This window comes from Thermoascus crustaceus (assembly GCF_041956765.1).
Source record: "Thermoascus crustaceus strain CBS 181.67 unplaced genomic scaffold VTN00scaffold_2, whole genome shotgun sequence".
In the NCBI taxonomy this organism is placed as follows: domain Eukaryota; kingdom Fungi; phylum Ascomycota; class Eurotiomycetes; order Eurotiales; family Thermoascaceae; genus Thermoascus; species Thermoascus crustaceus.
Genome location: NW_027192528.1, coordinates 3,241,588 through 3,263,152, shown reverse-complemented (window position 1 = coordinate 3,263,152; position 21,565 = coordinate 3,241,588). Strand labels below are relative to the sequence as shown.

Genomic DNA, 21,565 nt, shown 5'->3' with positions numbered 1-21,565 from the left:
CTATTTAGGTATCTATGCTCTTTAATTTTCATACAAAAAAAGACGTGTAGCTTCGTTCTCTCGCTCTAACTCTTACATCTCAACACATAATGGTTGAAATGTATCACCCTTTTCCTTCAAGCGGCCACTCCACCACTCACCGATTCAAATCAGTCGAGTTGGATTATGATGGCTCGTAGCACACCGTACAGGAGAACATCCCCTGTTCTCTGGGACATTTTTCATATATGTCCCGCGTGTGACTAAACCTCAAGTTGGGATATCATCTGTAGACCGCAGTCATCGTGCCAAACCAGGAGGGGACCTGCCAGGTCACCGTATTATCGACAACAGGGTCGTTACATGCAGACGGCTTGTGGAGGGATACAATTCCACTGCATGGCTCCGCACGTTTATTGTGCTTCCTCTAAGAAGGTTGTCCAGTGAGGTTTTCTGGTCGTCCTTCATATCCCGCCACCATGACCTCCGCACCAAGGGACGTCGACGTCGGAGCGGGAAGGGAAGAGAACCCCCAGAGATCCAGCCGGGATAACATTTCGATTCGATTCTCCTCATCTCACTTCTTTCTTTCTTTTCTCATAATCTAGAAAAACGCCCCACACCTCGACTCCTCATGCACCCGATAACACTCCAACCCACACGTCCGAACGGGACAGTTTCGACACCGGATCTTGCCCCAGTACCCGCAGATGCTGCAGAAATACCGCGGTGGTTTGCCGGACGTGGGCGGCCCCGCGCGCGCGGCGTTGTAGGACAGCGGCGGCTCGGAGAGGAGGGCCTGCATGATGCGCTCCGAGGGCGCGGAGGGGATGTAGGATTTGAGGAGGGGGTCGTTGTCGTATTCGGATTTGATTAGTTGGGTCGGGGAGGGTTCTTGTTCTGCTTCTGTTTCTTTTTCTTTTTCTTGCTGTTGAGAGGGCTCTGCTACTGGTTCTGGGGAAGGAGCAGCAGCTGGGGTCGCTGATGATGGTGATGCTGCGGCGGCGGCGGTCTGTTGTTTCTTTTGTCGCGACGACAACGGCTCTGGTTTGGGAGTTGCTGGTGTAGAGCTTCTTCGCGCTGAAGACTTCGTCACTTTCGAGATACCGGGGCGCTGTGCTGAGGCGCTGGAATGATGATGATGCTGCGCCTGCGCGAGCGCGGCTTCCTCATCGTCCAGGTAATTTCTGAACGTCTTTTGCGACTGGAGGATGCGGCGGACGTTGGGGGTAGTTTTGCCTCTTGAGACTGTAGACAAAAATAAATGATGTTAGTAAATGGTAAAGGCTTCCAACGCGACCCGATTATCCAAGAATCTTTGAACGGGGTATTGCTACGTACCTCTACCAGCAGCATCCTTCTGCTTCACTGGAACAGGTATATGAACGTCCCTATGATTCTCCCTATCGAGCTCCGCTAGATGACGCACGATCGCGGTGTGCTGTCTGGACGTGAGGTCTGTACGGCCTCCAGGTTCGCGGATCCCTCTCTTTCTCCCAACGGTGGGCTTGATGGCGGCCTGGGAGGGATCGAAGCCCGTATCGGGGACGTAGGTCCATCCGGGGGTGACAGTCGAAGCGGAGCTCGTGAGAACTTCCACGTGAGGCATGGTTGAATATGTAAATTGTCCTCCGGAGAGAGCTGCTCAGGTTCGGATATGAGCTGCGGTCATGAGAAAGATGTCAGTTGCGCGGGCTCATGATGTCTTGGGTCGATTTCTTGGCGCGTTCCTCGGAGTTCGAGATCTTGGAAGCCGACGATTATCAGGATATCGACTGTTTGCTTTGTTTGCATACGATATGGTACGACGCGGTACATGCCACAAAGTCGACGGACTTCTCGATGTAACACCAACTCTCATCATTTAAAATCTCGCCTAATTCACTCTAAGCCATTTACCGTATTTGTATTGCTCTATGGTATCTCATAATAGTTGGAAGCAAGGAAGGATCACATAAAAACGCTCAATCTGAGCAGATCACCTCATATCACATCAGCCATTTCCCGTCAAACTTCTTAACCGACCCCAAAGGCCCTCTTCTCTCCTCATGAATATCGATAAAGAAAATGCATTCATTCATCCATTCAAACTACTAACTGGGTAGGTTAGGTAGGTAAACTTCATAACTCCCCATGACGAGCCTTGAATATCGAAATCTTGTCATCGTAGAAAAGAATCTCTCGAAGTCGGAAATCGATTTTCGGTCTGCTCCTGTCTGAGCTGGCGTCATCTTCATCGGAATAGCTGTCGCCTGTATTATGGAAGATATCAGAATCGTCATCATCAACGTTGCTGCTAACGTCGTCATCATCGTCATCTTGCTCATCGTCATCGTCGTCGTCGTCCGCTCCTGGGTCATTTGCATTGCCAGATGCGGGAAGCAGTTCGTCTTGGGAATCGTCCCCGTCATCGAAGGCGTTTTTCTTTCCACGGCTCCGATTCTCGAGGATCTCGTAGCACTTCGTCTGGATCCCTATGTAGTAGAGCTCGATCTCTGGTCGGAGGGTGACGATGTCCAGGATCTGAAGAGCCAGTTCCTTTGGATCTACATGGGCTTGTTTATCAACGTTTGGCAGATATAGAGCCCGTAACTGTGGGATATTTGGCAGTCTCTGTAGGAAATAATGCTAATTTTCTTATTCTCAGCTCTGAACAACTAGAGAATAGGTGGTGTTAGGCTTACCCAGTCTTTGTAATGGATGACCATCCCAAGTTCACGAAGCTCGGGCATCCGCCCACTAGTCACAAACGAGATCATTTCCCTAGTGAACATCCACCTTCGCCAATGACTATTCGAAACCTCATGACCAGCCGGAGTCTTTTCGGTGCTGTCAATCAAGATCTTTTTCAGACTCGCCCGTTGCCTACGAATCACGTTTCGGTATATCGCGTCGACTGTGACGATAGAGTCATACAACGCTCCCTCCTGCAGGTAAAGACACTCCAAACTATTCGGGGCAAGCGCGTCTTTGAGAAACAGTATGAAATGGGTAGAGACTGTATCAGTATGTAGACATTTGATCTTCAAGGGATAATTAACAGATGGAGACGCATCTTTCAGTCCTTGTTTCGAAGTCTTTGCGGATGCGGAGCGCGGCTGCTTGGAAGGTGCATAATGCCGTCGAAGGGCTTTCCAAAGCTTCTCATGGTTTTCACAGCGAAGTAGCGTAAGACTGGTGAGCTTGCACCAATCCAGAGCCTTCAAAAGAACCGGAACAGAAAGAAAGACACGCTCCAACTCCAAGACTTCAAGTTTCAGCCTCCGACGGTGTAATTCAGCGGCAGATCCTGCAGCAGTGGAGCGTGCTTTATATGTCCTTGCCGTAGAGCTTGACGGGGACTTGACGCCGTTCACTGATGATCCAGACTGCCCAATTGCATTGGTGGTAGCTGAATCTCCAGGGTCTGGAATACCGACAGAGTCAATGTTTTGATCGGTAGGAGACGTATCTTCCAAAGTTTGTGAGGTGGACTGTGACTCGGCACTGAGTATGCCCTGAGTCGCACTAGCTGAAGCAGCGATCTGCTCCAACACTTGCTCACCGGAACTATGTTCATCACTGCCTATGGGAACTTGTTTCGCGACGGAAGCTGTATTTCCATGTGAAGGCTCACCGTTCCCTTTACTCAGAAGTATATCAAGTATGCCTCCTTGTCTGGGCCAGCCGGGTATAGAGTTTCCTGTCAATAGTGGATTCGGATCGGATGGTCTATCCTCCAGCGGTCTCAGCCAATCAGATAGATATGCCTTGAGAGAGATCCCAATCCGTAACTCCCGGAGCCGGTCACGCGAACGTCCAATAAGCACACCCATCTCCTCGACGTAAGACGGTTCGTCGATATCCAAGACGCTTAAGCTCTTCAGGGGTGGCAATATTGACAACGTTGGATATTCAACGTGACCATACCGCTGAAATAAAGACTGCTCTGCTTGGACAGCTGGCGAAGACGAGTTTGCCCCATTTGAAGACCCCGAATTAGTTCCTGTTGCAACACCCGGGATGACGGCTGACCCTGGAGGGGGATGCGCCGAGGCATTATCAGAATTATCGTGCCAACGAACCCAGACACGTTCCAGTCGACATTCGTGCCCAGGTCGATCAGCCAACGAAGCAAGTGCAATCCAGACGTCCCGTAAGACCCCCGTCGGCATATCCCAGATAAACGACTCCAGGTTCACCATCCTAGCGACCGACAATGCAACCAAAGTCCCCAGCATCTTGCCAGTCTCTTTCGTGATGGAATATTCCTGCACCCAGAGCAATGGGCCGTTCCCCACCGAGAACTTCCGTGTATACTTCGCAAAGTAGTTACCTCGCCGTAGCTTTCTAAGACCACCACCACCAACTGCTTCAGAAGACCCTGGCATGTTGGAGTGGTGATACACATTGCAACCGCAATGGGGACACGGGCTGCGGGACGGACGGTGAGGAGTTTCCCGGAAGACGTCTTCGCCCATAACCAAGGTTGCGAGGCCATACGAAAGGGCATCGACCCCAGCAGGTTGATCCGAAGCAGACATGCTGTCCGGCCAGACGATGTCAAATCGCGAGTACATGTGGGGTATTGCAAGCGCATGCAGAGCAGAGCAGGTAAGGGCTAGAGAGGTCAGATCATTTGTATGCGTAATCTACTCAAGGTCAGCATTTTTTAATGTGGCGATGTATGTACACTGGCTTGCCTCCTTGACGATCTCCTTCAAGACGTCAACAGGGAGATCGAGTAACCGCAGAGGCCGTTTCGCCTGAGTAGCAGCTGGAGAGTTTCCTTTCTCGCTTTGGCTGATGCTGTATTGGACTGCTGAGCCCTTGGAGACGACTTTATCCTCCAACGGCATCGTGGAAGCAGCATGCCCCGCGTTGGACTGCTCAGGTTCAGCAGCCGAGGAGCCATGTTCAGAGCTGGGAGACGTAGGACTCTCGTCGCACGAGACCGAAACAGATCCCTCATCATCTGACGAGTTCTCAGATTCTTCACTGAGCGCAAAATCCGCGTCAAAGTTGCCCAGTGCCATGTCGTCCCGAGAGGATGTTGCAACGAGCTGGAGAGATGCTGCGGATCCCACACATGGACGAAGAGGGTCCTCTCAGCCAGAGCGCCGAATGGGGTAAAGGGTCAGTGGTTTCGATGGCACGCACAGGTGAATGGTCCCATCACGAGCCCCCAGCCAATCACCCTGGCGGTGTCATACTATCTCTCAGACAGGAGAAGCTCAAAGAAGTCTCAATGACAGTTGCCAGCTCAACGCGGGCAGGTGGCAGAGGCATCACGTTCCAAACAACTCAGCGGCGGGTCCCGCAGCGCTTCCCCGGACTGCGTGCTTGGCGCTGCCTTAGATAATCGGCCTTATGACGTGCCGATTCACATTTACGACGTCTTTAGAGGCACATATTGTGGCAGCATTCCTACCACTATTCAAATTGCATGGCGATTAGCATGTATAGTATTTCTTGATGTCGTATGACAACCAATGCCGACGTTATGCTGTTCCACTTTGGTGTAGGCACATTAGAGTCTATTTAGGTAGATAGATAATTGGTGTCTACTGAATTCTTTCGGCAATAAACTAGAACAAATCTAAAAGAGGTACTATTTACTTCTCCCTAATCTCCTCACCATCTAGAACCTCACAGATCCTTCCGACAAACCCCTCAAGGCCAGTCATAGCCCCGCTCGCGGCAGGCGATGTCGCAGCTCCCGGCATGACGAGCAGCTGAGAACCGACCTCTACCCACTCGATGGAAGAAATGAACGAAAATGTGATTTTGATGTCCTCATGAGCTGAAGCTTTCGAAAGATCGAGAGCTCTGTTGCGTTCCGCACAAGTCCGGCGTGAGGAACCGTCACTGTGTCCTTCCCTATCAACATCATCGCCGTCGTCGAAACTGAAGAAATCGGGCTCGGTGGGCGACGGCGGCGAGGAGACCATCTCCTGCTCCGCTAGTGCAACGCAGGTTACCCTGGCAGCCGTGCGGATGCTGGCTGTGTAAATTATCGCATTTCCACCCAGAACTAGAGGCGGAGATAGAGGAGATGAGAAGTTGCGAGACGGGAAAGTTGCTGTAAATCCAGCGTAGAATGACGGAAGTAGAGGCCTTTGGATTGGATCCGGGGAGGGTTTCAACAGAGGCGACCCGCGAGACCTGCACAGGATCATTCCCTTTCTGATCCTGCTAAGGCGAGGCGGATCTTCTCCTGGGATTGACGGTACCGGTTCGACGCCAATCGTACCAACTTGATCCTCCAGAAGCGTCCTCACTGGTAAGCGCAAGTTTCTGACACTGACGACGCGGACGCGCTGCCATTCTCCATGGACGTGGGGCTGAGATTTACTGGAAAGTAATCCATATGACGTCGAGAATTCTCCAGATGGTGGTCTGCTCCTGAACGAAGCTGGTTGTGGCGGACTGTATGTACGATGATCAGATCCATGCAACGCCCTGTTTCTATGTGTTGACTGAGGGCCACCATCGTCTGTGCGCGTATCAATTGAAATTGGGCCTACCACCAGTTCGTCCCCGATCGATATCTTTCCGTAGCGGATAATTCCACATAGAACAATACCCCTGTTCTCCTCCTGTGTCCTTTCGGCTGACGTCGAGTAGACTTTGGATGGGGGTATTGCAAAAACCTCATCGATATCAAACACATCGGTAGGAACCTGTTGAGACGATGCACCCTTAGGTGACCGTAAAGATCTCGCAGGAGGTGTTTTGGGTATGGGAAGATATCGAAGGAGCGCATGTAACTTTCCGATACCAGAACCATCGACAGCACTGGTGAGGATTATCGGCACCGTGTGGGACCAGTCTCCATCAACAGTCTCAATGATTTTCTTTGCTTCAAGACTGTCGACTGCCGCTATTCGCTCCAGATCCCGGGGTTTATCAGCTGTGCCTGTTGCAACGGGCAGCATATGCGGTTTCTTGCCTGCAACTTTGAGTGCGGACAGGACCTTCGTGAGAGTCTGTTTCAAGCCGGTGCGAGAAGCAAGGTCCAGTTTAGTTATAGCCAGCAGGATCGGAACTTCTAACTTGATGCAAAGTTCCAGATACGACAGGCAGAGACCAATTTCGGGAGTTTGTTCCGCACTACCCCCGGGAGTCTGAGGACCTTCTTCCCCACTGGAGTTCGCTGGAACACAAAGGATAACATAGTGGGGGGCCCAGCTCACCAGCCCTCGCACGGTTGATTTCACGTACCGCGTTAGACCGGGCAGATCGGATATAAATGCCAGACGTCCACCTTCAGACGCTGCGTGGATATCATTCCACGCCGCGATATTTCCAGAGGCATAATTGATCACGTCGATATCGCTCGCGGGAGTTTCAACGCTATGGCCGTATCCGATCAGTTCCTGAGCCACGGAACTGGTAATGCCCGACGAGATTTCATGCCGATGTTTGAGAAGACTAAGTCTGCTTTTCCCTCGCCCATTGTCGAAAGAGGACGTCGTCAGAGTACCCAAGAGAGACGACTTGCCAGCGGCGCTCGGTCCAACTAAGGAGATACGAATCTGTTCGGTGCGCGAACAGTCGTCTTCTGCAAAGGTCTCCTTGCTCGTATCGGCTGACTGTCCGTTGAGATTCGGCAACTTGGTGAACTCTCCCTTGGAATCCGGAGAGTTATAAAACTCAAGATCCGGGCTAACCAGGGCCTCTGCGACCCAAAGATTCTCAGCATGGACCTTGGGCGGCTGAGCATTGTCAAGATGCAGATCCTCGGCCCACTCGCAGTTCCCGACAATTACCTTACGGAGGACCTCGACCTTGCACCCCAAGCTAGCCGCCATTGCCCGTAGGTTGGTCAAACTCTCCTCGAGCTCATCCTCGGTAAGACCAACAAAGGTGCCGTCATCAGCCACTCCAATCTCATAGAGAGCTCCCTGACTCTCCTCGAGGCCAGGAAGGAGGCGAGCTGGCTTGCTAGGCACCCCCAGCCTGGGAGTGGCCTCAGGAAGCACCGGCAATACAAGATTTGCAGTGGAAGATGAGTGAAATGGAGAGGACTGCTGTAGGCGCCAGAGCAACTGCGTCGTGAGTTGCTGCAGCCGCTGCTGGCGGCTCTGGCTTGATGGATTCTGCGGAGGCCTGGGACTTGCTTCGGAGCTGCTCTGAAACGAACCAGACGTGGGTAAGCTCGATCTCGAGTGATACGATCCGGCAACGAGATGCCCCGTGGACATTGACGAGTACAGCCTCCGAGGGCGCAGGAGGAGATGCAGCTTGTACTCAGTGGGACCCTCCTGGGGTTCAGGGTCCAGTTTCGTGATGCCATAATCAGACAAATGGTTGATATCACCCGACTCCGAAGAGGTACTTGTCTGGCTGCGGGTGACCACACCTCGACCGCCGACAGCCGCAGGCTGAGGGGTCGACGACCCTGAGGTCGACCATGGCGAAGAGACCCGTGGAGGATCCGGATCGTATGTGAAAATCGAGGCCATGATATATGGACTTGCAGTTAGGCAACAAAGGCAGAAGTATATGATAATTCTTTTCTTTTTTTCAGCAAGAGTTCAATGGCTCAACGCCGCCGTATTTGCAATGCTGATACGGAATATTGAGGAACACGTAAGGGTCCTAATATGAGAACTTTTGTTGTGCAATATCGATTTAATGTGATGAGAGGCCGGAAGAATGGCCGATTCATCTTGAAACAGAAAACAAAAGACGTCAATAGTCGAAATGATGTTGGAGACCCAATTCCGAAGCAACGTCCGTTATAGGTCCGATGTGTCGAGGCCCTCTGTCCGCAGCAAGAAAATCGTGTATATGAACGGATCTGTTCAGGAACGAGACGGCATCATGGGGAAAGAGAGTACTAATGACTGGCTATGAGTTATCGAATAAAAACGCGGACAGAGTGCTAGATGACCACGTCGAGGAGGCTCGCGACGATCAACGTGGTCGAGTCATACCCCGTGCCAAGGAAGTCAGCTGACGGCCGACACCCCCGGATGACGTAAGCCATGGAGCACGTTCACACGGCCTGGGGCAGTAATCACATGCGAGTACTATGATTTTTAAACGGCCGTCAAGGAAACAGCTGACACACTGAGGAAAGAACAATACACCTCTATACGTATTAGCTTTGTACAATTTCCAAAACCCTAATGACGCAAAATCCCGGCACTCGGTCAGGTGATAAAGCAGTACCTTACAGGTGCCTAAATGCAACCTACCAAAGGCCAGGATGACCTGAAATCCGGCGTTTCACTGACACCGCATGATTACAAGGCAAAGACAACGGCACATCAATCGGATCTATAGCAAGCAAAACTATCTGTACAGAACTTCGAAGTAAAGCAACACCTTCTGAGGCTGCTGAGGGGACCTCTTCGGAAGCCAGAGTAACCACGTGTTTCAGCAAGTTTTGGTTCTCTCAAATAACCAGGATCCCGCGTGGTGTAGTGGTTAACATCATCGTCTTTCAGTCGGCAGCCTCGGGATAAGAGAAATCCCCGAGGTCGTCTCTGCAGGACACGATAGCCCCGGGTTCGATTCCCGGCACGGGAAAATCTTTTTTCTTCAGTCCCCCTTTTTCTGTGACAAAGGGTCCCCGCTTCTGTTGTCGCCTCGCTATGTAATCGTCCTGCTATGTCTCGACCATCGACCTTCGTCGGAGCACACCTCAACCAGGACGGCTTGATCATCAAAAATATTCCAAGTCCCCCAGAATCCCAGTTCAGGGCGAGCTGCAAAACGAGTCAGTTATGAACGAAAGTTTGGAGAATTGAGAAGTATTAATCCTTGATAAAGTCGGATTGGACTCTATTGAAGGCCGAAAGCACAAGACTATGGAAGGAGAATCAACTCGACTGTCTTACCTGCAATGATGTCCTCACGGGAGTGTATTGAACACCCTTTCGGGGTCTCTTCCCCATCAATCTGGGCCAACACTCTCGCCATGTCTCTGAGTCCAGAGGTGACTAGGGACAACGGTCCTCGATCAATGATTGATGGATCCATAATTGGAACGAACTTTATGTCGAGAAAACTTGCAATGTCTTCAGCAGCGGTAGAAAAGGACAGACAAGCTGTGAAAGTGATCCCGAAGTCTTTCTTTGCAATGACCAGCTCCAGCCGTGTCGCAAATAGGAGGTATATCGACTCGGTCTGCGTTACAGGAAGACAAGGTCGGTACGTCTTCAATCCATGTTCTAAATGAGATTTAGCAAGACTCAGGGTCAAACGAGGGTCTGGTGCCAAACAAACCAAGCTTTTTTGATTTGCAACAGTCTTTGCGCGCATACAAGCTGATCACATTTCTGTCCAAAGGTGCAAGCAATTGAACTTGTCACGACATCTGTAAAAAGTTTTTTTTCTTTTTTTAGAAGCAGCTGCATTGGTAACGGATCCAGTTGCAATGACTTCCGTGTACTGGGGACAGAAGCCAAGGAAAGGAAGACATGTAGAATTGGTACACGTCTCAAATTGGGGTAACGCACTCCAGATCCAGCCACTTGATACTGGTATTTCTTTGGGTATGTCATCCAGATGCATCTCTGAATTTTCGTAGTCCCGAATCATGTTCTTGAGCCATTGAACTGGGTTCTCCTTCTCCGCCATCAGGCACTCAAAAGCAGTCAAGGCTGTCCAGTCTCTATCAAACTGACCTTACAGACTTTACGCGAGCTTCAAGAGTGCAGATAGAATTACTTTGGAAACATACTGCGAATCTCTCTTGCATTGTGGGTGCATTGTCCAGTTCGGCCTTCTTGCTCTCCTCACGTGGAGTTGCCATTGGCGTCAGTGTTTTGAGGCTTGTCAACCTCTCCATGAGAGCTGTTGGGATTCGCATGCTGCTCTAGGTCCTGGAATTCATCAGAGTCTTCAGAGACATCTGGGTACTCAGTGACCTGGAGCTGAGAGTCCATGTCGCCGGGCAACAAATCAGTTCAAAAGCACTGTTTGGGGTTGGGGCGTGTTAAAGAACAAACAGGGGTTTGTCTTTCTACGGAGACTGCAAATGAGAAATAAAAATTTATATGCAATTTCCCTTTCTTTGAGCGCTCGAGAATGCTCCAGAAGCCATGGCTAATCCTTTGATCTCAGTTCTGCTGGTTTCAACTACCTGAGACCCTTGACTCCTTAGGTATATAAAGAACTCGGTGTTACAACGCTTGCAGAAGTGAGGCTATGAGAGGGGGAAGCTCTCGGAGAAAGTACAGGCCAACAAACCAATCAGGATACAATCAGACCTCTCTCCTTCGATTCAGGCCATACGAATCGACAAGGGGTCTTCGATTCAGTCTCCTAATCAGAAGGGCTATTTCGATTAACAATGTATAAAAGACGCTCCTTAACCATGGGGATCAGGACCCCGTGGTCAACTCAAATAGCAATCCAGATAGTAACATTGCTAGTAACGGCCAATTTATTCATCTCTTTCTCTTGCTTTCTGTCCTCAAGATAAACCCAACGAGCCTCCGCCTAAGAAGTCTTAGGTCCGCCGTTACACAATGCTACCTGACGCCTGGCGCCTCACGGAAACGCCACAATGCATTGAAGTTCGGTGTCCTATTGACTGTTACAAGGTGTTGAGACACATAACATCGGATACAGCATGATTGAGTCGTATCTTTGCTTGTTGGGGGCCTGGTTTTTACACCACCCTCCGGTCTCACCTGCACAAATCCAGGGGATTTGGGGGGCTCAGTCAAAGCGGGATACCGAGTGTAACGGCGGACCTAAGACTTCTTAGGCGGAGGCTCGTTGGGTTTATCTTGAGGACAGAAAGCAAGAGAAAGAGATAGGTGAATAGGCCGTTACTAGCAATGTTGCTATCAAGATTGCTATTTGAGTTGACCACGGGGTCCTGATCCCCATGGTTAAGGAGCGTCTTATATACATGCTGAGTTCTGCCCTGGAAATACCTATCCGGTGGATCATGACTATAGATGGATCAAAGGTCAGGTTGGATCAAGAATCCAGATGGATCAAAGGTCCAGATGGATCATTTTGATCCATTGTCACGTGATAGGATCCCCCCTCGTCTGTCCTGCTCATGGTCTCTAGGCTGTGCCGTAACAAATGGATCATGAGAATGGATCATGAGAATGGATCGTAGACGATCCAGTATTGTCACATGACTTCCCCTCGTCAGCCTTGTCAGTGATCTCCAGGTTATGCCGTAACACATTGCAGAGTAACCAGCCACAAACTACCTCTATACGCAGTATAATTTGGAAGTTGGGGGCCTGACCAAAAATCAAAAAATAAAAATCAAAACAATAAAAATCTTAGGTACCTAGATTCTCGACGCGAAATAATAATGGTCTTCTCGCTTTGCTTTCCAGTTGCTTTCGATGACAAAAATTTTCGCGAGAAATTCTACAACAAACAAGTCCGGTGTGGTGTAGTGGCTAACATCGCCGTCTTTCATTCGGCAGCTTTCGGGATAAATTTCCTGAGGCCGTCTTGAACACGGCAGCCCGGGGTTCGATTCCCCGTACCGGAGAAAATTATTTTCAACACAGATGTATTGTTTTTTTTTACTAAAGTAAAAATTTTTCAACCCCATATATTTCTTTACTGACATCAGATCAGGGATCCCTACCAATATTATCAAAGTCGGCTAGGTACAGAACTGATGATACAGTGGAGGGTGTGACGGCGCGGCAGACACCTAGGCGGTAAAGTAGGCGGTGTTGAGCATTCCTTGGTCTCTGGGATACTGCTGGTCCTACTTGCCTATATATCACGTTACATGAAGCCCTGCGAATCCTTTCCTTTCTTTTCCCCTCATGCTTTCGATTCTGTATGACAAGCTACTACCATAGTTTTAGCTAATAATACTATGACTGAGCGCCGTCACAGAGGGACAGGACAATTGACATGAGCACAGATGCTGTTCTTTTTCTGGATACTCCTGATTAAGCTAGGTACCTAGTTGTTCGTGAAAAGAAAAAAAAGGCATGTATTCTATTCTCCAAATATCATATAGATATGATCCTTGGTATCCTAACAACATCGATAAACTCCTGCAAATGCTTCTGTACACCTCTGGACAGATACCTGGTACCTAGTACGTACGTCCGACATGGACAAGGACGTCATGGTAAGGTAGCTACCTAACCTCTAACTAATGCCATATGCCCGAAAGGTCTAGTAGCGCGATATAGAAGGAACTAGTGGAGATCATTTAGGTAAGTAGCTCGACTTCCAGCCCCCGAACTCAGCCATTCGGCATGTCTCCGACTGAGTCAGTCAGTCAGTATCCACCGAACCCCTCCCCGCGCCTTTACACTTCCCCTGTGCAATGTGCGTGTTTCGGGCCGTTGTGCGCGTAAAGACTGCGCCACAATGTGGACACTCCGCTTTGGCGGACGCGCCAGATCTCTCCCGCTGGTGGCGCAGCAGATTGCTAAAAGTAGAAAATTCGCGCCCGTTGCAACCGTGATCCCAGCATTGGGGTTTCGGCCTCGAGCTGATCACCCGTACCTGGTTTTCCGGTCCTGGGGATCCGCTAGCGGATCCGGAAGGAGAGAAATGTGGTGATACTGGTGCTGGTGCTGGTGCTGCTGTCGTCGGTACTCGGGATTCAGGGGTCGTCGATCCGGGATATGGCCTTGAAGTCGGCATTGTCAGTATAAAATGCCGGTCGAGCGTGATGTGGAAGCTAGGTAACTTACGAGGCAAATGACGCCTGAGGAATATCGTAGGGTGGCTGATTGAAGGTATATGGTGTGGAGCTTTAAGTAGTCAGTTGAGACTTGATACACGTTCACACCAAGGGGTCCTCACGGAGAAAGAGAACGTTGTTTTGAAGGCGTACGGACGCTCGTCGACATGGGGTAACTGGAAGATGGTGTCTGTCAAGACAGATGGACACAGTTAGCGGCTGGAATGAAATAAAAGACAGACGCGCAAGAGATTCTGCGTCTTGTACTCGGCCCAGGCTATTTCCCGCGCCTGCCTTTTGCGGGTAAGGATTTTGTGTCGTACCAATTGACTTTCAGGGGGGATAAAGTTTTGATTGCTCTGATACGGATTAAATCCCGCAGGAGAGTTTAATGGTGGGAAGCCTTCAGGTAGAGAGAGCGGTTGCCCTATGTTCTGAGGAAACTGCTGTCCCGCGAATCTCGGCATATTTGCCCAATTATAGTCTGTATACTGTCAACTCTTGCATTTTTGGGCAACGTTCTACATTCAAACACACCTCGTATATTGGAATGCATTAAATCTGAATAATATATTTCCTGTTCTGCGTCTAAAGGATAGGACGAAGTGTTGAAATCGAGGGCACTTGATGTAATTTGGTAAGCTAGGGATAAACGCAGAAGTACTAATATCAGGCACATACCTTGTATTATCTGCAGGGGGAAATGACGTGTTATGACGACCCGACTCTTCCTCAAAAGAGAACGATGACTGCCAGTCTCGTTCTGAAGTCGAAAGCTGACCTCCTAAGCCTAACGCTGCACCGCCGGCAGTTGATGACGACGCTTCCGGAAAAAGGCCGAGATTATAGGGCGAAGGCTCAGCAATGGATGGTGTTCTCCTGCTGCTGATAGCGAGCTGCTCAGACGAGAGTGAGAGTGCTTCGAAGTCTGCTTCCGTCACTGAAAGGTCTCTGTGTCGCCGGGAACTATGACCCCGTGAGCTTTTTGCATTTCTCGAGGACATCGCGGTTGGGGGACAGTAAGGGGAGGTGGAATATGCTAGTAAATGAAGCATCGTCTCATAGAGAGAAAATCAAAGCAAAGCAAGACATACTCTTATCCTTGGAGTATATGAGATTCGGGATCAGGTCTTGAAGAGCTTCTCGGGTGTTGATAAATAGGTATATCACGAGTCGGTCGGTCGTACTGCGGAGGTTGAAGACAGGGCAAAGCATAGAAACTATCCGGGCGATGAAACAGGTAGAGCCAAATATGGAAAACTCAGCTCTTCACTGCCACTGCTAAGACACTTGGATGTACCCAGCGGTTGGGGCCCAGCATCTCCCTGAAGCTCTATGACTGGCCCTATGAGCGCCTCCACAAGATGACCCGATGACCGCAGGGACCGCAACGCAGAGAAACGCCGGTTCCAATCGGGCCTGCGTTGTCCTGCGTTTATGTTGGCAACGTATGTACTGTACGTACACGCGGACTTAATCGTAGACCCGGATCCGCAGCAGACACAGTATCATCTCGGAGGAAGATGCCCGTGTTTCCAGAATCAGGCAGTGGCACATCTCTTGAGACCGCACGGTCAGAAAAAACTGCCCGTCGGGCCCGAGGCTTACAAAAACGCCTTGCATATGTTGGCTGGGCGGGAGGCCGGGAGCTAGCCCCAGCACAGTTCCAGTCCAGCCCCGGAGAGCTAACGACAGCGCCTTTTTTGGGGGCCAACTTTGTCGTTGTGGATAGTTCGTGGCGCGCCGTGGCTGGGAGCTGATGTTCGCATTATGACAAGTCCGGCTATCTCACCTTATTAGTAAATCTAACTGCAAGATGTGAACTTAGCAGGTCTGGTGGAGTGAAAAACATACATGCTACGCCCAAAATATCCAGGCGAGGTGTACCTACCTATCGCAAGTAAGAGTACGGAGTGTAGTCGTCATCGTCTTTGGCCCCCACTCAGACTACCCCGGGTAGAGCTAAGCAAGAGAACCAAGTTGGCGGGTGAGCCTAAAGCCAACATGCTGGGAGTGAAGAGTTCACCGGAGCTGCCGACACAAGAACGCTGTCGCCCTCTTGAAGCTTTGATACGGGGCGGTCCGTTGGCAGTTGAGAAAAACTCGCGATAACAGAGAGTGGGGGATCGAGTGGTTGGGTAAGGTTGGAAACCTTGCAAACTCGTGGCGTCAGGGATGCCCTTCCCACAAACTCCCACCATCATTGGGCAGGACGGACAAGGGGGTAATCAACAGGTCAAGCTTGCTTCGTCAGTAAAGCTGCATGTTATGTGCGTGCACCCCGGTCATCGAAGGTTTGCGGTCTTGATCTGCAGGCAGCACGTGCTCAAAAGCTATATATATTTCCAACATGTCCTTATCCAAGTCGTGACCGTCTGTAGCAGGGACCCTGTATGCAAGGTACCCAAGCACCCACTACCAGGGTTTGGGTATCTACTCCCGGGTCTTGTTTCGAATTCTCCACATTTATTTTCATCCTTATCTTAGCTACAGGATTTTCTTGGTTTTACAAACATTTACTCGTCGATATCATGTCTCATGACTCTGCCTGACAAGGTCAATCAAGCCAGAGTTTAGATCACTGTGCAGCAACCTCCGACTCGTCCCGGAGGTATTGCAGGTAGGATTTCTCTCCTTGGGTCAACACAACCACCATCCCCACGGCATTGCCTGTGGGTAGTATCGCACGTCTCAACATATGTGGAATGAGCCCTTACCGAGTCCCTTTGTTCTTCTTTTCCACCGTCCATCTATTTCATGCCTCCGCGCGCAGAAATTGTTTTATCCACACTCTGAATGTCTGTCCCCTGCGCTGTTATTTGCCTTTTTTCTTTTGGTTGTTGCCATCTGTCGCTGTTTTTGAGTAGAACACCTATTCCCATCCGGTTTCAAGGACCGAGCTCCATACATACTTATTTTGGATGAATGAAATAATTGTTGGTAGAGACGGTGCTGGAGACAGTGGTGCGCCTGACGCCAAGGAAATAAGGAAAAGGAGCCACGCCTGTATCATTATGTACAACATGCCGAACTGAGGTGAGTGAAGCCGGGAACCAACGTTTTCACAACCGAATGAAGAGCAGAAAGGACTTGCCTTCCGGCAGGGGAGGAACGGTCGAGCTAGACGTACCGCTGAAAGAAAGGAAAACCATGGCCAGTCGTTTCTCCCCGATTATCATACTGCCCGCAACTTAGGCAGACTCAAGAGACGCAGCCTCTCTCTGAAGCAGCTCTGCTTCGATGGCCTTTCTGCGCGCCTCCTCAGCCTCACTGGTGTTGTCCTTGAACAGGTGGTCCATCTGCTCAAGAGTCCGTCCGCTCGTCTCAGGAACGAAGAAGAACGTCCAGACGAACGACAGAAGACAAAACACGGCGAAGAAGACGTATGCACCATAGCCGGTGTCTTGGACCAGGGGCGGGGTGATGAGACCCTTTTTGCTCGTCAGCATTTTGAACTGTGCCTGTAGGAGTTGCAATGTTTCGGGGCAAGAAACTCACAATGATGAAGTTGTTCAACCAGTTTGAGCAGGTCGAGAGTGACACTCCTTTCGCACGAAGGGAGGACGGGAATATTTCTGCAAGAACAATCAACAAACGACTTCAAAGGGGGGAACACGACAAGTAACTAACCTGATGGCATCGCCCACGGGACAGGTCCCCAGGACGCCCCGAAACTCAACATGTAGAAGAAGAGAAAAGCCACACTGGTCCAACCCTCCGCGTGGTGGGCTGGCCAGTTCTTGTCGAACAGTCCGACTAGAACGGCGATGATGACATGGGATATGGTCATGAGAGCCGCTCCTGTTAGGAGCAGGAATCGTCTGCCCATCCTGTCCATGGTCCAGATGCTGCTGGCTACGCCAACTAGCTGGGTTACATTGAGGACACCAGACATGATCAATTGCATGTCATAATCCAGACCCATGGTCTTGAAAAGGGTAGGCGAGTAGTAAATAAGTGCGTTGATGCCAACGAACTGTTTGCAAGGTGTCAGACATTGCTAAATGGATCGAAAGAAGGAGTCAAGACGGACCTGCTGGAAAAACATGAGTCCAACGCCGATATGAGTCCTCCGCCAGCACCCTCGCTTAAAACAGTCTGCCCAGGAGGCGAGCTCCAGAAGGAAAGCACTTCTCTTGTCGCTGCCCTGCAGAGTAGGGTGTCTTTCAGCGCTGATTTCCTTGTGGAACTGAACTTCGGCCCGGATATCCAGATATTCCTGATAGACTCGTCTGTCAGAGGCAGGCAGTCGTCGCAGCTTCGTAAGACTGGTAAGCGCTTCCTCATTCCGTCCCTTGGAGGCAAGCCACCTTGGGGAAAAGGGAAGCACATAGACACCCGCAACGAGAACAAAACCAGGGATCATCTGCAGCAGGAATGGAAGTCTCCAGGACCACTCTCCAGGGATGAAACGAGTACCGTACGTGATCCAGAACGCGATTACAATGCCCGAGACAATACAAAATTCCTCCAGAACCAAGAGGGTGCCGCGAGACTCAGGAGGGCTGATTTCCGAGATGTACAGCGGCGCAACCATACTGAGCATACCGATCCCAATGCCGCCAATAAATCGGGCAACCGTCAACATGGCGTAGTCCACGGCGGCGGTCTGCAAAACGGAGCCGATGGTGAAGACGATCACGGCGACGACAATCGAGTATCTTCGGGAGATCTTGTCCGCAATCCAACCCTGGTTGAGAGCCCCCAGAAAGGCTCCCAGCTCGATCATCGCGGTCATCAGACCCTTCCAGAAGCCTGAACCTGGCACGCCATCTGCGATTCGGGTGAATGTGTCGGTGAATTGAGGCATGACAAGGATTACAGAGACAACGCCTTGGTCGTAGCCAAACAGCAGACCTCCAATGGTGGAGCACGCCGCGCAGAGGAATACATAAGGATTGCTGATTGGACCACGGAGGCCTGGGGGCCCGTAGGTCTCTCTGCCAAAGACAGCCTCCGCATGGTGACTGAATCCTTGGATGGAGCCCGCATGAGGGACCTCCTCGTCCTTGGGCTGAACCTTGTCTGCCATGCTGTGGGGGATTGCCAGGATTGGGGGGTGGATTTACGATGAAAGGGACGAGACAGGGACTGGGGAAAAGACGGTCAAGAGGGACGGTGAGGGAGATTATATAGCCTCTTCTCTCACCGGACCTCACTTATCAGCTTGTCGAGACCCCGCAGGGGGTCCAAGAGGCCGTCCGAGGCAGAGAGCCGAAAGCGATTCGCTGGGATGCAAGAGACGGGTCAGGGAGGACCGCGGCATCACTGAAAAGAGTCGTTCTTTTCAGCGCAAGGCTCCTTGAGAGTCGACCGCCTGCCTGAGCGGGTAGAGGAGATCGTTCCACGGGTGACTTGCGTCGCAGCCAGATCGAATAGAAAGGCTTGAAAGTCTGGATAGTGGCGACGGTGGGCCGGGAGCTTGACCGGCAATTAGCCTTCGAAGTCAATTCTGGACAGCCATGGTCCCGTCTCATGTTCGGAGGAGCTAAGATAGACCTCATCCGAACGGGATGTCAGAAAGTGCTAGAATCGCAGGGCAGAGCGACGATCTCACGAGCATCGTTATTGGCGATAACACGGCGCACAAATCTCATTCGCAGACTTGCCCATGCGGGTAACGGACTGTTATCGGGTATGAGCACGTGCAGGTAAGGTCGCAGAAGGGAAAAAAAAACTGTCGATTAGCGATCCAAACGAACTTCTCCACTCCTCGTGAGATATCGTCATGGCAGTATTCTGTCCTCGTGCACCTCGAGAGTCGACCCCAATGGCAACCTAGGACACGCGGACAGCGCTCGTGGTTGCATGCAATCTCACAGTGGATCAGCACTGACAATACGGGGATTTCTAATTAGCAGCTCCTGCCAGAAACCGCACGGCAATTGGAATAACAATGCAACGAAGGACGGAGTCTGCCCGAGAGCCTTGGCGTCCAGCATACTCCGCAAGCCAAACCAGGACTGCCGTAGAGTAATCAAAAGGACGGGGCCAAGGGAGAGAACGTCGGCCTGAGCACAAAGATCGGGGGACAAGCTTTTGGCTGAGCGCCTCGTGGAGCTTGGAAGAGGAGACGCTGCGGGATGGTGGCTTGCGTTGCTGGCCTGAGGCCAACGGGCGTGCGTGCCTGCGAGGGCGGTGGAGCGTGTGCTCATGTGCGCTGGCAGCCCCTCCATGCCTGACGTGACAACCCGATCTCCGTCCCAAACACCCTGGCAGGGTGTATATACTCACCACCACGCATCTCACCACGAGCTTTCTCCATATCCTTCCCCACGGGGTCAAGGTTCGCTCATTTGGATCTACAGCCCGGCTCTTTGCAGTCTGGAGAAGGTTTTGCTCCAGTTGCCGCCGTGCTCCACCCCCAGCTCGCTCCAAAACCCGATACCCGCGTCCATCTCCAATCGATTTCCGACCTTCCCCAGAACGAGAACGCCAAACATCGGCTCTATCTTGAGCTTACCGGGTTCCGCGAGCTCTCCGCATCCTTCTCCAGACCGAACGGACACGCTAGATCCCCCCTGGACCGTTCTCCAGGCCAGAAGAGCCACCCTTTCGTCGCCGCAGGGTAGTCTCGTGACGGAAACCGGTTTCCGACACCGAACCTCAACTCACTCTGCCCTGCTCTCAACAAACAACGACTCTTGAGCCCTTGACCAGCTTCACCATTCCTGGAGGGAAATCGGTAATCAATAATAATGGCGTCCTTTGTGGAGGGTCTCTGGTCCAGTATCTTCACCCCCGGTCCCACCCCGACTCTCCTCGTCGCGACGAACGCGACCTTCGCCGCGCTGCAGGCCCTCCTCTTCGCGCTCCTCCTGGCCACCTATAGTATCCACTTCGTCGTTCTTTCTTTCCTATGCGGTGCGCTGTGGTGGTCGATTAACTGGTTCGCGAGGGAAGTCAGGGAGACACAGGCCCGGGAGGAGGAGAAGGAGAGGCAGAGGGAGAAGGTTGCTGCTGAGAAGCTTGCTGCAGAGCAGGCCAGACCGTCCACTGCTGCTACAGACACGACCAGCGCGGCTGAGAGCAATAATGAGAGCGAGACGGAGACGGAGAGCCTCGATGGAGGGGAGAAGGCTACGGATGTCCCCGTTGCCGCGACGTCTGGTGTTGCGAGACCGATCGGCACAATGGCTCCACCTCCTCTCAAGCCGCAGCAACTCTCTCCTCCTAAGGGTGACGGGTTGAGAAAGCGCGGGAGCCTGGATGCCTCTGGATACATAAGCACGGATAGCGAATGGGAGAAGGTGGACAGGAAAGCTGCTTGAATTGAAGCTCTGATGGCATCTTGCATGCGTGACGGCTTCATGACCAAAAGAACACTGAGAAGACGTGTGCCCAAGACTGTTAATATTTGGCATGACACACACATATATCTCTTGCTACTATCTATACGGGAGTTCTAGAGTTTCGCGGTTGTTTTTGTGATCGTTTGTGTTGTTCCTGATTTGGACACCGGAAGCGGAATTCGAGGATAGTTGTTATTTTTAACGATACCCGATAGATGCCCGATGATGATGGGCGACGGCTTCGTGCTACCATGTACTCTACAGATGTACAGCATAGAGACAAGTACTGTGCATAATAACTACGCTGTAGATATGCATTATCATGTACATGACAAAAACGCAAAGACCATTTTTATCATGTCGTGTTATCGATCGAGGGTTTGAATTCTCGGTATCTTATCTCCGATGTCTTCCTGGAAAATGCCCCACCTCGCGCCTGCCATCAACACGCGTCATCACGTGATATTCACATGTCTTGGCGCTCGCGATATCTCGAAATGCAGCCCGCGCGACAACATCGAAAGGGGAACCAACCGGACGACCCGGGGAGCAAGACAGCAGCCGTATATTGCACCCAGCTAAGGATGACGAAATACGGCACCAATATCCTCTCTTTTTCCACCAAAAAAGAAAAGAACAAGAGAGGAAATGGTGAAAACACAATGCT

The 21,565-nt window shown here is 51.2% G+C and overlaps 8 protein-coding genes and 2 non-coding genes across 10 annotated transcripts; 4 read left to right on the top strand and 6 right to left on the bottom strand.

The window, feature by feature from the left end:
• Positions 1 to 583: 583 nt before the first annotated feature.
• On the bottom strand, positions 584 to 1,588 carry VTN00DRAFT_4699 (uncharacterized protein; the record flags this gene model as incomplete). The annotated part of the gene is made up of 2 exons (XM_069431149.1): positions 584 to 1,227; positions 1,321 to 1,588. The coding sequence occupies 2 exons, from the start codon at positions 1,586 to 1,588 to the stop codon at positions 584 to 586; spliced, it is 912 nt and encodes a 303-aa protein (XP_069290214.1).
• Positions 1,589 to 2,100: 512 nt separating this feature from the next.
• VTN00DRAFT_4698 (uncharacterized protein) lies at positions 2,101 to 4,994 on the bottom strand (the record flags this gene model as incomplete). Its single annotated transcript, XM_069431148.1, has 3 exons — positions 2,101 to 2,607; positions 2,664 to 4,610; positions 4,662 to 4,994. 3 exons carry the CDS (start codon positions 4,992 to 4,994, stop codon positions 2,101 to 2,103), a joined length of 2,787 nt encoding a protein of 928 aa, XP_069290213.1.
• A 579-nt stretch (positions 4,995 to 5,573) lies between these two features.
• Positions 5,574 to 8,426, bottom strand: VTN00DRAFT_4697 (uncharacterized protein; the record flags this gene model as incomplete). Its single annotated transcript, XM_069431147.1, has 1 exon — positions 5,574 to 8,426. One exon carries the CDS (start codon positions 8,424 to 8,426, stop codon positions 5,574 to 5,576), a length of 2,853 nt encoding a protein of 950 aa, XP_069290212.1.
• A 952-nt stretch (positions 8,427 to 9,378) lies between these two features.
• VTN00DRAFT_t74 lies at positions 9,379 to 9,498 on the top strand. The gene has a single exon. It is a non-coding gene; the product is annotated as a tRNA-Glu (tRNA).
• Positions 9,499 to 9,561: 63 nt separating this feature from the next.
• On the bottom strand, positions 9,562 to 10,859 carry VTN00DRAFT_4696 (uncharacterized protein; the record flags this gene model as incomplete). Its single annotated transcript, XM_069431146.1, has 4 exons — positions 9,562 to 9,677; positions 9,810 to 10,142; positions 10,431 to 10,585; positions 10,714 to 10,859. 4 exons carry the CDS (start codon positions 10,857 to 10,859, stop codon positions 9,562 to 9,564), a joined length of 750 nt encoding a protein of 249 aa, XP_069290211.1.
• Positions 10,860 to 12,329: 1,470 nt separating this feature from the next.
• VTN00DRAFT_t75 lies at positions 12,330 to 12,442 on the top strand. Its single transcript has one exon. It is a non-coding gene; the product is annotated as a tRNA-Glu (tRNA).
• Positions 12,443 to 13,191: 749 nt separating this feature from the next.
• Positions 13,192 to 14,073, bottom strand: VTN00DRAFT_4695 (uncharacterized protein; the record flags this gene model as incomplete). Its single annotated transcript, XM_069431145.1, has 4 exons — positions 13,192 to 13,552; positions 13,617 to 13,676; positions 13,729 to 13,796; positions 13,930 to 14,073. The coding sequence occupies 4 exons, from the start codon at positions 14,071 to 14,073 to the stop codon at positions 13,192 to 13,194; spliced, it is 633 nt and encodes a 210-aa protein (XP_069290210.1).
• A 2,724-nt stretch (positions 14,074 to 16,797) lies between these two features.
• VTN00DRAFT_4694 (uncharacterized protein) lies at positions 16,798 to 18,638 on the bottom strand (the record flags this gene model as incomplete). The annotated part of the gene is made up of 4 exons (XM_069431144.1): positions 16,798 to 17,037; positions 17,105 to 17,181; positions 17,237 to 17,582; positions 17,640 to 18,638. 4 exons carry the CDS (start codon positions 18,636 to 18,638, stop codon positions 16,798 to 16,800), a joined length of 1,662 nt encoding a protein of 553 aa, XP_069290209.1.
• Positions 18,639 to 19,689: 1,051 nt separating this feature from the next.
• VTN00DRAFT_4693 (uncharacterized protein) lies at positions 19,690 to 20,178 on the top strand (the record flags this gene model as incomplete). Its single annotated transcript, XM_069431143.1, has 2 exons — positions 19,690 to 19,725; positions 19,915 to 20,178. 2 exons carry the CDS (start codon positions 19,690 to 19,692, stop codon positions 20,176 to 20,178), a joined length of 300 nt encoding a protein of 99 aa, XP_069290208.1.
• Positions 20,179 to 20,304: 126 nt separating this feature from the next.
• VTN00DRAFT_4692 (uncharacterized protein) lies at positions 20,305 to 20,877 on the top strand (the record flags this gene model as incomplete). Its single annotated transcript, XM_069431142.1, has 1 exon — positions 20,305 to 20,877. The coding sequence occupies one exon, from the start codon at positions 20,305 to 20,307 to the stop codon at positions 20,875 to 20,877; it is 573 nt and encodes a 190-aa protein (XP_069290207.1).
• Between the last annotated feature and the right edge of the window lie 688 nt (positions 20,878 to 21,565).